At 38.9% G+C, this 14,190-nt stretch overlaps 1 protein-coding gene across 2 annotated transcripts in view; it reads left to right on the top strand.

Annotated features, from left to right (window-relative positions):
- UBE3A (ubiquitin protein ligase E3A) overlaps positions 1–14,190 on the top strand; it is a 47,335-nt gene that overhangs the window by 18,473 nt on the left and 14,672 nt on the right. For both annotated transcript variants that reach the window (XM_083854934.1, XM_083854933.1), the window contains 2 exons: positions 9,227–9,537; positions 12,639–13,894. In XM_083854934.1, coding sequence (XP_083711060.1) covers positions 9,227–9,537; positions 12,639–13,894 — 1,567 coding nt within the window. The remainder of the gene's footprint in view (positions 1–9,226; positions 9,538–12,638; positions 13,895–14,190) is intronic.

The following is a 14,190-nucleotide window of genomic DNA, read 5'->3' as shown; positions in this document are numbered from 1 at the left end:
TATTCTTCTGTAAGTTAGCAGACAAGGATTCTTTTCTAGCTATTCAAACTGTCCTGTCATAGAATTCAAACAAGGAAACCACAACTGCTCTTCTGGCTTAGAGCACAAGTTCCAAAATAATGGAGGGAATGTAGCCCAGTAGTTGGTGTGCTGTCTCAGGCTTCAGAGGATCTGGGTTCATTTCTCTTTTGCCACAAACTTCTTCTCTGACCTTAAACTGTCTCCTTCACGCCTTCCCCCCAAATGGTCTAGCATTTTGCATAGTGTGGGCTGGATGCCATTTTCAAGATGTTTTGCAGGCTAGAGACATAGTGGGAATTGCTCAAGGACTTCTCTGGTGTAACTGCCCCACTTAAGGAGGAGCAAAACTGCAGTGAGCCCCCCCACATTGGACTGTATACCTAAGAAATGAGGAGGAGGAAACAGAGAGGGCTTTTCTGATGTTATTAGCAATTCAGTTTAGTGAAGCCTTTTCTTGCACTAGGAGAAGCAATTTTCCTGATATAACATTTCCTTTCCCTCACTCATACCATCTGCTACAGAAGTGCTGTCCAGATGCTTTCTTAGGAGTGAAGGTTGCAGGGATCCTGCCCTGAGAGGTGACTGCCTGTTGCTACATGGAGTCCGCATGTTGCTGCATTAGAGGTCACAGAGCAAAAGCCCTGCCGTGGTCTCTTACTCCTGCTCTTCTAGTGGCCCATGCTGCATTGTGGTTTATTGTTCCTGCAGCAAGTTGAGTTGTGTCCTTTTGTTTCCTTGGCCTAGCCAAACAGGAAATAAGGCTGCAGCCTGGCTATAGCCCACTCTAGATGTTATCAGTTGGGTTACTGGGTTTTATGCATTTTAAGCAAAGATGTATCAGCAACACTCACCTAGACTGGGGTGAAACAAAGATTTTAAAGACCTAGGATAAATCAAAAGGAAAAGGCAGTAAAACTTTTTCCTTCTAGAAGTTTGACAATTCTTGTGTGTGTATGATTTATCTTCCTTAAAACCGAACATAAAAAAAATAATTTACTGTAGTAAGTTTTTCTGTGTTATAGCTGAATACTTTTTCTTTTTTATGTAGACCAGTGATCAGAGTGGCCCTGACTTCATAAATTTTAGCTATCTGTCTAAAATAAATGTGAGCCAGTCAAGCCGTAGAAATTCACATATTTGACTAGTAGTTATACAGTATATTTGCAAAACTAAATGTTTTTTAAACTTTATCATAATGTGATGTGTACTACACCTGTTACAGAGAATTTTTGCAATCCTGCTGCATAACTTCTCTTGCCACTTAAGGTGGAATGGCAGGTTGAGTGGTAGAGTTGTGACCTGCAAGCCTGCTGTGTTGCTAAAATAGTTACTGTGTTATTTACATGCCTAAAATTCATTAGTAAATGTGGGGACTAAAGCAAGTGGTTTTTTGTTTGTACAGTGAATGATTGGTTTTGCTCTGGTTGGCTGATATAATTGCTTTATTTATTTCCATCTTTTGAATTGAAAAGCTTTATATAAAAAGCTATACCAAGAGCATAGTTCTGTATGTTTCACATTTGTGAATGAAAAGAAATTTAAAGAAAATATTCAGATTCTTACACAGCTAAGTCTTTCCATGTGTAAGTCTTGCTTATCCCAGGCGTTTCAAATTCTGGGTCTCCATGTGATGAACATCTTGGTGCTAGCTCAGAGTTAAGAGTTTGCTCAAAGTCTTTTTATCTTAGCACTCCTTCAGGTCTTAGAATTGTTACAGTCAGCATCTTATGTCTGCTCCTGTCATGTATCTCCATTGACTTTCTACTTCAATTAATATAACTTTCTTAAAACCTCTTTAGCACTAAGTTACATAACTTGATTGTTTAACAATAACTTCTTATCTGTTCATGTATTTTCACTCTATTTTATGGTGTCACATATCAAGGCAAAGGTATGCCTGTCTTCATACGGCTTTCTGTGCATTCATTTTTCTTTCTCTCTGCTTTTGAGGATTGGATTCTTTGCAACTCTTTTCTGTTTTTTAATAGGACTGTAGCAAGGCAATTTTTCTGAAACAAGAGTGCAAGATACATGCTGACTGTGTTCTTCAGTCCTTCTCTCTGTCTTCCTGTATTGCTCCATATAGCCAGGACAGACCTTCTGTTCTCAGGGTTGCCCTTCCTGAGGAAGTGCCATGCCTTTGTCAGCACATGATTTTCCCAGAGGCACAGTGGATCTAGAATACACGGTGGGAAGGGAGGTCCCTTGGGTTAAGCCAGTGTGGTCCAAGGGGGGCTTACAATCCGCCCCTGCTATTGGTGTCCACCACACTGGAAAGAATGGAGTTGGAAAAATGCAAGCTCCACACAAATGCACATTTGCCAGATGCACGTTTGCTGTGGTTCCAGAGGCTGAGGCAGGCAAAAGGTGTTACAGCACTGCTGGAACAAAGGGCTGAGCTCTAACTGTGGGTGGAGTGTTTGGCAGTTTAGTGTGCAGGGCTCTTCAAAAAGCTCTGTGTGGGCAGTGCTGTTACTGGAAGCTTGTCTTTTCTAGCTTTACTGCTGTTCTTACTCAGCTAAACAGAAGCAGGAAAACCAGTGTGCAGGGTTTGAAGCTGAAACATGCACAAAGTAATACTTAACTTTATAAAGATGACTATCTGCAACACCTTCTTTAACAGTTTTTTGATATGCTGGTCATCTTGTTTCCAAAGTTACAGATGTGTCTCTATGCCCATGTTAACACATCTATTGTTTTGCTATTAGTACTAAAAAACCTCTTGTGTTTTTTCTTGCCCGGCAGACAAACATAGTTGCCATGCATATTAACACTTTTATGGATGTTAGGGGGGTTTTTGATTTTTTTTTTTTCCTTTTTGGGGTTTGGGACTTTTTGTGTGTGTGTTCAGAAAATGGCTTGTGAACATTTTGGCACTTCTAAATTCCTAATAGCCATTGGAAAACAGGCTGTTGTAGATTTCCATTTAATTAGCCATCTTGGAACAGTCATAGAATCATCAAGGCTGGAAAAGGAGCTCCGAGATCATTGAGTCCAACCCTTGACCAGTTACCACCTTATCAACTAGACCATCACACCAAGTGCCAAGTTCAGTCATTTCTTGAGCACTTACAGGCAGGGATGGTGACTCCACCACCTCTGTGGGCTGCCCATTCCAAAGCTTGACAGTGAAGATTTTTTTTTTTTTTTTTTTTTTTTTTTTTTTTTTTTTTTTTTTTTTTTTTTGATGTTCAGCCTGAACTTCCCCTGGCACAGCTTGATACAGCTTGATGCCATCTTCTTCTTGTCCTCTTGCCTGGGAAAAGAGGCCAACCCTCACCTGGCTACAGCCTCCTTTCAGATGGTTGTAGAGAGTGATAGGGTCACTTTTGACCCTCCTTTTGTCCAGGCTAAACACCCCCAGCTCTATCAGCTGCTCTTTGTAAGACTTGTGCTCCAGACCCTTCACCAGCTCCATTGCCCTATTCTGGACACACTCCAGCACATCAATGTCTTCCTTGCAGTGAGTGGCCCAAAACTGGACATGGGATTCAAGTCCAAGAACAGGGAGATCACAGCTTGCTGGCCACACTATTGCTGATACAGACCAGGTCACCATTGGCCTTCTTGGCCACCTGGGCACACACTGGCTCATATTCAGCTGCTGTGGACCACACCTCCAGCTTCCTCCTCCCCTGGGCAGCTTCCCAGCCACTCTGCTCCAGCCTGTAGCACTGCACTGGGCTGTTGTGACCCAAGTGCAGGACCTGACTCTTGACCACGTTAAACCTCATGCTATTGGCTTTGGCCCAATCAATCCAGCCTGTCCAGATCGCTTCCTGCTCTCCAGCAGATCAACGCTTCTGTCCAATGTGAGATTAATGTGTAAAAATAATATAACATTTATTGTATCCTTAGTAGAAACCATTCAGAAGTGTGTTATTTCATGCTGGTATTTCTGTACAAGTATGAAACATCCACATGTATTTCTAAAATTTAGGTAAACTTCGAGCAAAAAATTTGCAGTTTTGCAGATATTTTAAACTTCAGGCACATTTTGAATGTAAATGTAAGCTTGAATGTAAATGCTTTTTAGGTGGATTTTAAATTATTACATGCTTCAAATCTTTCAAAAATTCCTTTAATGTTTAAACCTCTAATTTTCTCTGTAGGAAGAGATTCCTTTACATAGTATTTCTCTGTATGTAGTTTAAGGTGTTCAAGAAACACAAATTACATTCTGTTTCATAGGAACTTTTGAACCAGTACACTCAGTCCTTGTTTTTTACAGGTTTTAGACATCCAAAAATTACTTCAGAAAATGCAGTGCAATTCACCTTTGGCTTGGTGGTACGTGTTTCTCCTGGTTCTCCACAGTTATGGCACCATTTAAATTACAAATGCAAAGTACTTATTATCTGGCTTTTTATTAGCTAAAGAATGTATGGAAAGCCTAAAGGCAATTCTTTTTTCTGTAACTACTACAAACTAAGTCAGTGAATGCTAATTTCATTTTAAACAGAAAAGTGTGCTTGTGAAATTGTTGGACTTAAAGGAAGGAAGTTGGGTGTCTATTTTAAGTACCTCTCCTCCTCACTGAAGCAATGCATATTGCTTGAGGAGGTTATACAAGGCCCACTGAGTGGGAAGTTATCCTTCAGTCATAAGGATATTCCTGTATAATGTCTGTGGAATGTTTACAATTGCAGCCACACCGGTGCATTTTCATAGGTGTGACAACAATAAGTATTTGGAAATGTATATGCAAGTCAGTCACTACAGCCTAAGCTACAACAGTAACTGTGTACAGTGAACTAGGCCTTGAGTTTTCTAAGGGACCAGTTGCTCTTCACCAGATCCCTTTATAGGAACTTTAAGGGAGCTGCGGTCTTCATGGGTGTAGTGTGAGCTAAGAATAGAGGGTGGTTTTATGTTACTTTGCTTGATGAACCAGTTTTAATGCCTCAGGCCAAGAACTTCAGTTTTCAGCATACTAAATAAGCAGGGGAATGTAGAAAGAGATCAAGTTTTCACTTTTGGACAATGCAAGAGAGTATGATACAAGTTCTTTTGCTGAATAATGTAGAAACAGGAAATGGGGGCTTTTGGCAATGAGCAGTGATAATAATACCTGAAGTACACCAGTGGAAATGAAGTATGGAAGGTCTGTTTTGTAAAATCATGCACTGATTTACTCAGAATTACATTTTCGGTAAGTTTTTTTATTGATGAACCTCAGTAAGGGTAGCTCTTGTGGAAGGCTTGGTGAATACTCTTCTCTATGAGGTCTATATCCTCACTTAAATTTATTTATTCTGTTTATTTACCTAAATCATTTGTCTGAGGTAATGTGAAAAGCCTGTGGAGTAGCTTCCAAGGAGAGAGGGGAGGATTCAGCTGGGTCCCTGTAAGTTTATGGGGCCTTACAGAACTCATACAAGAATACTCAGAGATGCCTGATGTCATCTCAGGGCCTCTCTCAAGGATTTTTCAATGATCTTGGGAATCTGGAGAGGTCTCAGTCAGCTGGACACTGGCTGATGTTAGCCCAATATTCAAGAAGGCCAGGAAGAATGACCCTGAAAACTACAGGACTGTCAGTCTCACGTCAGTGCCTGGTGAAATTATGGACAAGACTATTCTGGGAGTTATTGAAAAACATCTGAAGGACATAATGAAAAACATGTTTTTCATATTGAAAAACACTGCAGATATCAGTCACAGTGAGCGTGGGTTCATGTCAAACCTAATTTCTTTTTATGTCAGGATAACCTGTCTAGTTGATCAAGGGAAGACAGTTGATGTCATCTTTTTGGATTTCCGTAAAGCTTTCAGTGCTGTCTCACAGTATCCTTCTGGACAAAATATCCAGCACACAACTGGATAAATACATCATGTGAGGGGTGAGCATCTTGCTCATAAGTTAGGCACACAGGGTTGCAGTAAATGGGGCAACACAGACTGGTGACCTGTCACTAGTGGAGTTCCACAGGGCTCAATCCTTGTCCCGCCTCAACATCTTCATAGAGGACTTGAACGTAGCTCTGGAAGGTATACAAAGTAGATTTGCCAGTGATACTAAATTGGGAGGTGCTGTTGACTCCCTGGAAGGCAGCCAGGTCATGCAGAGGGAACTTATCAAATTAGAGGGTTGGGCAATCACCAGCTATATGAAGTTCAGCAAATACAGGTGCTCCTGAGACCTGCATCACAGAAAGGCCCCTGGGGTTCCTGGTTAGTGGCAAGTTGAACATGAGTCAGCAATGCCCTGGCATCCCAAAGGGCCAAACCCTGTCCTGGGGTGCATCAGGCACAGCATCCTCAGCCAGGCAGGGGAGGGGATATTCCCACTCTGCTTGGCACTGGGGTATCCTCACCTTGAACACTGTGTGCAGTTTTGGGTATTGCAATATGAGAAAGATACAAAGCTATTAGAGACCATCTGAAGGAAGGCTACAGAGATGGTGAAGGGCCTTGAGGGGAAGCCGTATGAGGAGTGGCTGAGGTCACTTGGTCTGTTCAGCCTGGAGAGGGACATTGAGGGAAGACCTCATCGAGACCTTACAGCTTCCTGATGGGAAGCAGAGGGGCCGACACTGATCTCTCTTCTCTGAGGTGACAGGACCTGAGGGAATGGCATGAAACTGTCAGGGAAGGTTTAGGTCGGATATGAGGAAAAAGTTCTTCACCTAGAGAGTGGTTGGGCATTGGAACAGGCTCCCCAGTGAAGTGGTCACAGCACCAGGCTTGAGTTCGAGAAGCGTTTGTTAGGCACATGGTGTAATTTTTGATGATGGTTCTGTGCAGGGCCAGAAGTTAAACTTTGAAGATCCTTGTGGGTCACTTTTAACTAATGATATTCTATGAAATTCTAATACTGCTGTGTCTAGTACTGTTGTACACCATGTTGTTTGCTTCTATACTTGATTAAAAAAAAATAAAAATACAACCTTCAGTCAGACCTTTGTCTGTAATAGAGTTTCAGAGAACTTGAGTCAGCAAATCTCCAAACACAAGTCAAAATGAAAGTATTTGTACAAACTTATTTGTACAAGCCTTATTGTAGGCCTGGCAAAATTTGAGAAGTAATTGGTAGCTAAAAACTAAAAGCAAAAAATATAGTGAATCCTTAAGAAGTTAACTGTTAGAGGCAAGTCTAAGCTTGTTTGTCTTACAAGTCTTAGCTTTATCTGTGGCCATCTCAGACATGACCTGATTAAAGTGGAGTGTTGTTTAAAATTATAAAATGTGTTGTTAATGTATCAGTGTTTATACATTGATCTAACTTTATTCAAACTAGATGTGTGAGCCAGAAAGGTTGTGCGTATTGGCGGCCACAGCTCAGGTGTAAAAATTTGGCCTTTTCCAAATTTAATATTAAATAGTTAACCTGCTTACAAATGATAATATTTCACATTTAAATCTGGAGGTCTGGAATGATTGAAAGTCAAGAATGATCAAAGCACAAAATTTTGCATTCAGACGTAGTTGTCTCTGAAATAATTTACTGATCCAAGTTGTATTAAAATGCTGTTTCTTGGCGGGGGGGTGGTTTGGGTGGTTTTTCTTAAAGCCTCTATACTAATGACTGAAATATGAAAGACAAGATTTAAAAAAAACACTTATTTTTAGATGTACATGGAGAGTGGCAGATTTTCCTAAGTCTACATATAAAAAATGTGAGAGGCCAGATCTCTTCCCTTAGATTAGAATATAGCTATTCCCTGTAACACAGTGACGGTTTTAATGGTATTGCTCATACTCCTTTTTCCTCCCGTATCCATGTCAAAGTGCTGGGGAAACCTTTCTCCTTGGTGGGTTTTTTCTTTGTTTTATTTTCCTTGGAACATACTGGAGCATTTGAAAACTCAGGTAGACATCAAAGTAATTGTTTCCCTTGTAAGATATTTTCTTCTCTGGGATCATGAGACCTTAAAGGGTGAAAAGAAAGAAGCAGAGGGCTTATTGCTGAGTAATACACACCTCAGTAGTCACTCTCAGAACATTTTTGCTTTTAAAGTAGCTGCATTGAAACTGCTCTTTAATCAGCCATTATTAACAGCAAGGTGCAGCAAGTGCTGAGTAGTACCAGTGGGTCTAGCACTTCAGTTCTGAAATACTTGTTCTGTGCATGCGTCAACATCAGGAAAGGCAGTTTTAAGTTAATGTCAGAATTTGTGATGCTCTAATCTTTATAGTACTGTGTCACTAAAGTTCTGTAAAAGGTCTGTGTGTTAAATCTAGTCAAAATGTTTAAAATCTTTCATAGTTGGTGGTTTTCATTAATAACTTACTGTCTTAAATGAAGTTGAGGCTTGGGGGTTTCTTTCTGAAATGTGGTCAAACATGGTGCTCTTGGTGCTGCATGCCGCTGCTTATGTCCTGGTTACCTGCAATTTTCCAGTGATTTCTTTACTATTTGCATGTTTCTGTAGAAGTCTGTGACCTTATTAATAAGGCAGTTATATTTTCTTTTGCGCTTATATATAGTACTGAGTACTAGACTCGTACAGCAATACAGCTGTGATTTTTCAGAATGCATACTTGCCACCTATAATAGCAGGAGAAACTGAAGGATTTGGCAGCTAACACTTTTGGGGATTTTTTTTCTTTTATTTAGACAACCATATGATTTATTTAAGCTGAGGAATAATCCAGCCTTGAGCTCATCTGTAATTACGTTTTTATCATTAATTTAATTAATCAAGGAATATTTTTGTATGGATTTAAATAGACTAAATATGGTAATTTAATCACCTGGAAGCTTGTTAAAATGGGTAAAATAGTGTAGTGTTAATAGTATTGCTGAATAAATGTCTGAATTGTTTGTGTTTGATGCCTCTTTCATATGTCAGTGGCAACCATTCCTCAGTACTATGTATTAGATTCAACACCTGTGCAACATGCAGTTCTGTTTCAGCCTTGTTTTGCATCCAGATTGCTCTCTTTTTTATCGACAGTTGAGATTGTTCAGAACTATGCAAGATTGTCTACACCGTAGCACTACCATGTAAAGCTAAAAACTGCATAAACAGGATTTATCTTTTACCTACATAGAACCCACAAATTGAATTGTGTGCTAAATATATTTGCATTTGTCAAGATGAGAATCCTGCATTTTAAAAAATCTTCTGATATGTTCTCTCTGACAGAAATCTTGTGTTTCAGTGCCTGACTAATCTCTGCCTTGCTGATGCTATTGAATGAGCTTTGTATGTGAAAGCTCCACTAATCCTTGTACTTACTGTTTGAATGTTTGCTACAGGAAGCGAGCAGCTGCAAAGCATCTAATAGAGCGCTACTACCACCAGTTAACCGAGGGCTGTGGAAATGAAGCCTGCACGAATGAATTTTGTGCTTCCTGTCCAACTTTTCTCCGTATGGATAACAATGCAGCAGCCATTAAGGCCCTCGAGCTTTATAAGATTAATGCAAAACTCTGTGATCCTCATCCCTCCAAGAAAGGAACAAGCTCAGCTTACCTAGAAAACAATTCCAAAGGTGCCCATAACAATTCCTGCACTGACAGAAAAATGAACAAGAAGGAAATGCAAGGCCCAAGAGATGACTTTAAAGGTAAGATGTTTACAATTTTCCTGGAATAAAACACATTTCCTATGCACAAGTACAAGCCAACAGAATTCACTCTAGGGGTGTTCTGCTGACTTTAGTAAAATACAGTATTAGACAACTGAGTATTTTACTACAGATTCAGAAAAATAGGTGTTTTAATGCTGAACACAGATTCCAAATCTGGATCTTGACCACATCTCTGTTAAAATCGACATACATTTATTGTCTTACAAGAAAAATGATTTTTGGAAATGTGGAGAAGCTTGAAGTGCTGTTGTATGACTGTTTCAGTTTTGCTAGTTTTTTAATTATTCTGCAGTTAATAAATTATCAAAGTTATACTTCTAAGTCCAGATTCTCAGTTAAGAAACTTAACAGGTGAAAAAAATATTGCAGTGGGTGATAGACAATACATCCACTAAGCTAAAAAATGTTTCAGCACAGTTATTTTTAAGCCAGTGTAAAAGAAAATACTGTTCTGTATATGTTTTCTAACTTCTGTTTAGCTTCTCAAACTATTTCTAACAGTAAATACATGCTAATTGAAAAACATCAGTTGTCACTAAAACCCATGATGCAAAGACGTCCAGAAACTAGGCCAAATGGTTTTTAACCTTTGAGCAGACCACCTTTAAGTATTCTAGCAAAAAGTGGTATAAACACAAGTCCAGATTCATTTATTTTAGCTAAAGAAGGTGAAATTGTTTACAGCAAAGATTTAAAAAACCCTACCGAATTCACAATAAAACATAGTAGTGTGTTATAAGCAACCCAAGATGTTCCAGTCAATAGCAACATCAGTTTCTTCTTTATCTGATGCAAGGATAAATTTGTACCCAAATTATTTATGATCTGAATAAGCAGAGAAGCAAACACTAGGAAGGGGAAATGGAAGGCAATGTAGTATTAGATGAGCAAGAGGCACATTAAATCTGTTTTGTGATTTGTCTCTTGATATTTTTTTATTTTTCATGGCGCTTTTCAGCTACAGAATTTTCCTTATTCTGTCTAACCATCCCCTCTCCCCAAGGCAGGTACACGAGTCTTCTCAACCTACCTCCAGAGACAGTCTGTTGGCTACAGCAGTGACTCAGACTTCCTCTCTTGGAGCATCACAAGTATTGACCTTTCTTTGTAGCTGTATAGGCAGAGGGCTTTAATGCATTCTAAAACCTCATCTGAGGCTTAGTTACCTTTGGATTTGGGTGATGTCTAAGGAATTTAGTACTCTGAATCTTTTTAAGGTCTATCTGCTACAAGAGTTACTGGGAAATCTGCAGCAAAGTTTAGCAAAACCAAGGAAAAGAATGTATAGCTTGCTTTTATGCTCGATATAGGATCGAAAGTTCTAAATAAATTGAAAGAAATATCCTTCAGAAATAATTACTTAAATTACTTTTCTGGAGTTCCTGAAATAGTAAAACCTTTAAAAGAGCCAATGAGGAATTCCTGTTTAAGTATGGAAATCTGAAATTTGTTATATTGTAAAATTGTCAACTTGTGCTGATAATTTTTATGCTATGAATAATGTCTGTGGTCCAGAGTCAATGAAATCTGAGACTGTGGTACTCATTTTGAGGAGTTGTGTCATGGAATATCATCTGTATCAGCAGATAAATTTCTCTTAACACAAGAAAATTAAAGACTTCTTTTAGGACAAGTTTTGCTTCCTGAGCTTGCACTGCAGCAGGTAAAAATAGATGTTGCACTAAGCTTGAATCCTTTCATAATGTTTTTCAGTAGAGCTGTTTTTTTAACAGGATGGATTTTAGTTTTGAGCTTGTCAGTGTCTTCAGCTTGGAAATCAATCTAAGCTTAGACATAAACTTAACCCTTTCCTGTGTTATATGTGCTCTAAGAGTGGCTTGGGGTTCTGTGAAAGTCCATAGGTTGTCTGTCTTTGCATTGTCTAATTTGTATTTTTAATTTAATGACTTCTTGGAATGAGTATCAGTGTAGGTGTTTGCATTTCAAAATATTTTAGTGTGCAACATCTTTATTAAGCATTTTATTAAATGTCTTTATTAAAATGATACATTTTCTGCAGAGGTAGGTAGTTCTAGCATGGTTAGTAAATACAGTTCTGAGATGTTTTCTAGATCTCTAGAGATGCTATTAAACAGATTCTGTTTTAGTTCTAAATTATGTGTCAGTTCAGAAGAATCTGCTTAAACTAAAATATCTTTTCAGGATCTGATCGTGTGGTAATCCTACTGTAAATCATCACTCAATGTGAAAGCATCTGTGGGTTCTGTTTGAAAAGTAACATAGAAAGCTGTAAATAATGTTTTCTTTCTTTTTTCTAAAGAAAAATTAAGATTTCAAGTAACAAATGGACCCTTCAAATTACTTACTTTGTATCAGGAGTTTGGGGAGAGGGAGAACAGACAGGTATTTGGAGCAGATGATATATGTAGATCATCTTGTTCATCTGAGTAGCATGTTGATGAGTATACCCAAGTTGCTTATCTTAGTGAGGCCTAACATGCAAAGAGATAATCTACATGCCATGCTGTATGTGTAATTTAGAAGGCAGCATAAATTTCAGAGCATGTATTGAGGGTTTTGGGAGGGTTTTCAGCCATCAATTTAGTCTAAAAACAGTTGCAGAAAGCATTAAAAAGAGAAATAAGAAATCTTATATTCCTGCTAACATACAACAAAACAAGTGAATGAGTCTTTTCTTCAAGGTCTGGTTTGAAAAAAGATTGATACAGTCCAGTTTGTTTAGTTTAATGACTTACACATTAACTGTGCAGATTTACCAGAAGACTGTTGTCACAGCCGTATTCATTAAGTCTTTTGAGGTTTAAACCTCTTACTGATTGCACTTGCTTAGACAATACAGTACTGTTAACTACCAAATGTAATTAATTGGCTGCAAAACAGTTTCACCATTGTGCACATTCTCTGATTGACATCCATGAATAAAATATTTTACAAAGTCAGTGAATGAAATCGTGATCTGTCTTGACATTCAGCACTTACACTGTTTTTGCAGTTTTAATGGTGATATGACACACAGATTTCTTGGGCAAACCACAGAAGTATTTTATCTTTTTGATTTTTATCTAAATAAAACTAATATCTTTATCTTTTTATAGATGTGACTTTTCTAACAGAAGACAAGATATATGAAATTCTTGAACTATGTCGAGAAAAAGAGGATTATTCCCCTTTAATCCGGGTGATTGGGAGAGTGTTTTCAAGTGCTGAAGCACTGGTGCAGAGTTTCCGAAAAACCAAGCAGCACACCAAGGAGGAGCTCAAGTCTCTTCAAGGAAAGGATGAAGACAAAGATGAAGATGAAAAGGAAAAAGCTGCCTGTTCGGCTGCTGCTATGGAAGAGGATTCTGGTGCATCATCATCTTCATCATCAAGAATAGGTGATAACACACAGGGAGATAATAACCTCCAAAAACTAGGCCCAGATGAAGTGTCTGTAGATATTGAAGCAGTCAGACGGGTCTATGATAGGTTACTTTCTAATGAAAAAATAGAAACTGCCTTTTTAAATGCACTTGTGTACTTGTCACCTAATGTGGAATGTGACTTGACTTACCATAATGTGTACTCTCGGGATCCTAACTATCTGAATTTGTTTATTATTGTAATGGAGAATGGCAATCTTCATAGCCCAGAATATCTGGAAATGGCTCTACCGTTGTTTTGCAAAGCAATGAGCAAACTACCCCTTGCAGCTCAAGCAAAACTGGTCAGATTGTGGTCTAAGTACAGAGCAGATCAAATTCGGAGAATGATGGAAACATTTCAGCAGCTTATTACTTACAAAGTCATAAGCAACGAGTTCAATAGTCGTAACCTAGTGAATGATGATGATGCTGTTGTTGCTGCTTCAAAGTGCTTGAAAATGGTTTACTATGCAAATGTAGTAGGAGGGGATGTGGATACAGATCATAATGAAGAGGAAGATGAAGAACCCATCCCAGAATCAAGTGAACTAACTCTTCAAGAGCTTTTGGGTGAGGAAAGAAGAAATAAAAAAGGTCCTCGAGTGGACCCACTGGAAACTGAACTTGGTGTTAAAACTATAGATTGCAGAAAACCACTTATCCCTTTTGAAGAATTTATTAATGAACCACTGAATGATGTTCTAGAAATGGACAAAGACTACACTTTCTTCAAAGTAGAAACAGAGAATAAATTCTCATTTATGACCTGTCCCTTCATATTGAATGCTGTTACCAAGAATCTGGGATTGTATTATGACAATAGGATCCGGATGTACAGTGAAAGACGCATAACTGTGCTCTACAGCTTAGTCCAAGGGCAACAGCTCAACCCCTATTTGCGACTGAAAGTGAGACGTGATCACATCATTGACGACGCGCTCGTCCGGGTGAGTCCTGCAGCAGCACGGGGCTTGGGTTGGTTCGTTCTCATAGTGCAGACTGTGTGGGCTTGGAGTGACTGAAAAGGGCTCTGTGAGAGTGCATTCACATATACTAGATTTCCTCTAGAAGAATCTCAAATAGCTTTATTGTTTGAATTCTAAGCACGATGCTGAAGATTTCTATGCTCAGCAGAACTGCTTCTGCTCAGAGTGGTTGCAGATTTAGATGCTTTAAAGTGTCGAGTAGCTCTTATTCCCCCATTGTCAGATTCTACACAGATCTTGGGTGTGAGAGTGACCAA

This window comes from Zosterops lateralis (genome assembly GCF_965231275.1).
Source record: "Zosterops lateralis genome assembly, chromosome: 2".
Taxonomy (NCBI): domain Eukaryota; kingdom Metazoa; phylum Chordata; class Aves; order Passeriformes; family Zosteropidae; genus Zosterops; species Zosterops lateralis.
Note: the sequence above shows the minus strand (reverse complement) of the source record. Positions and strands in the feature narration are given on the sequence as shown.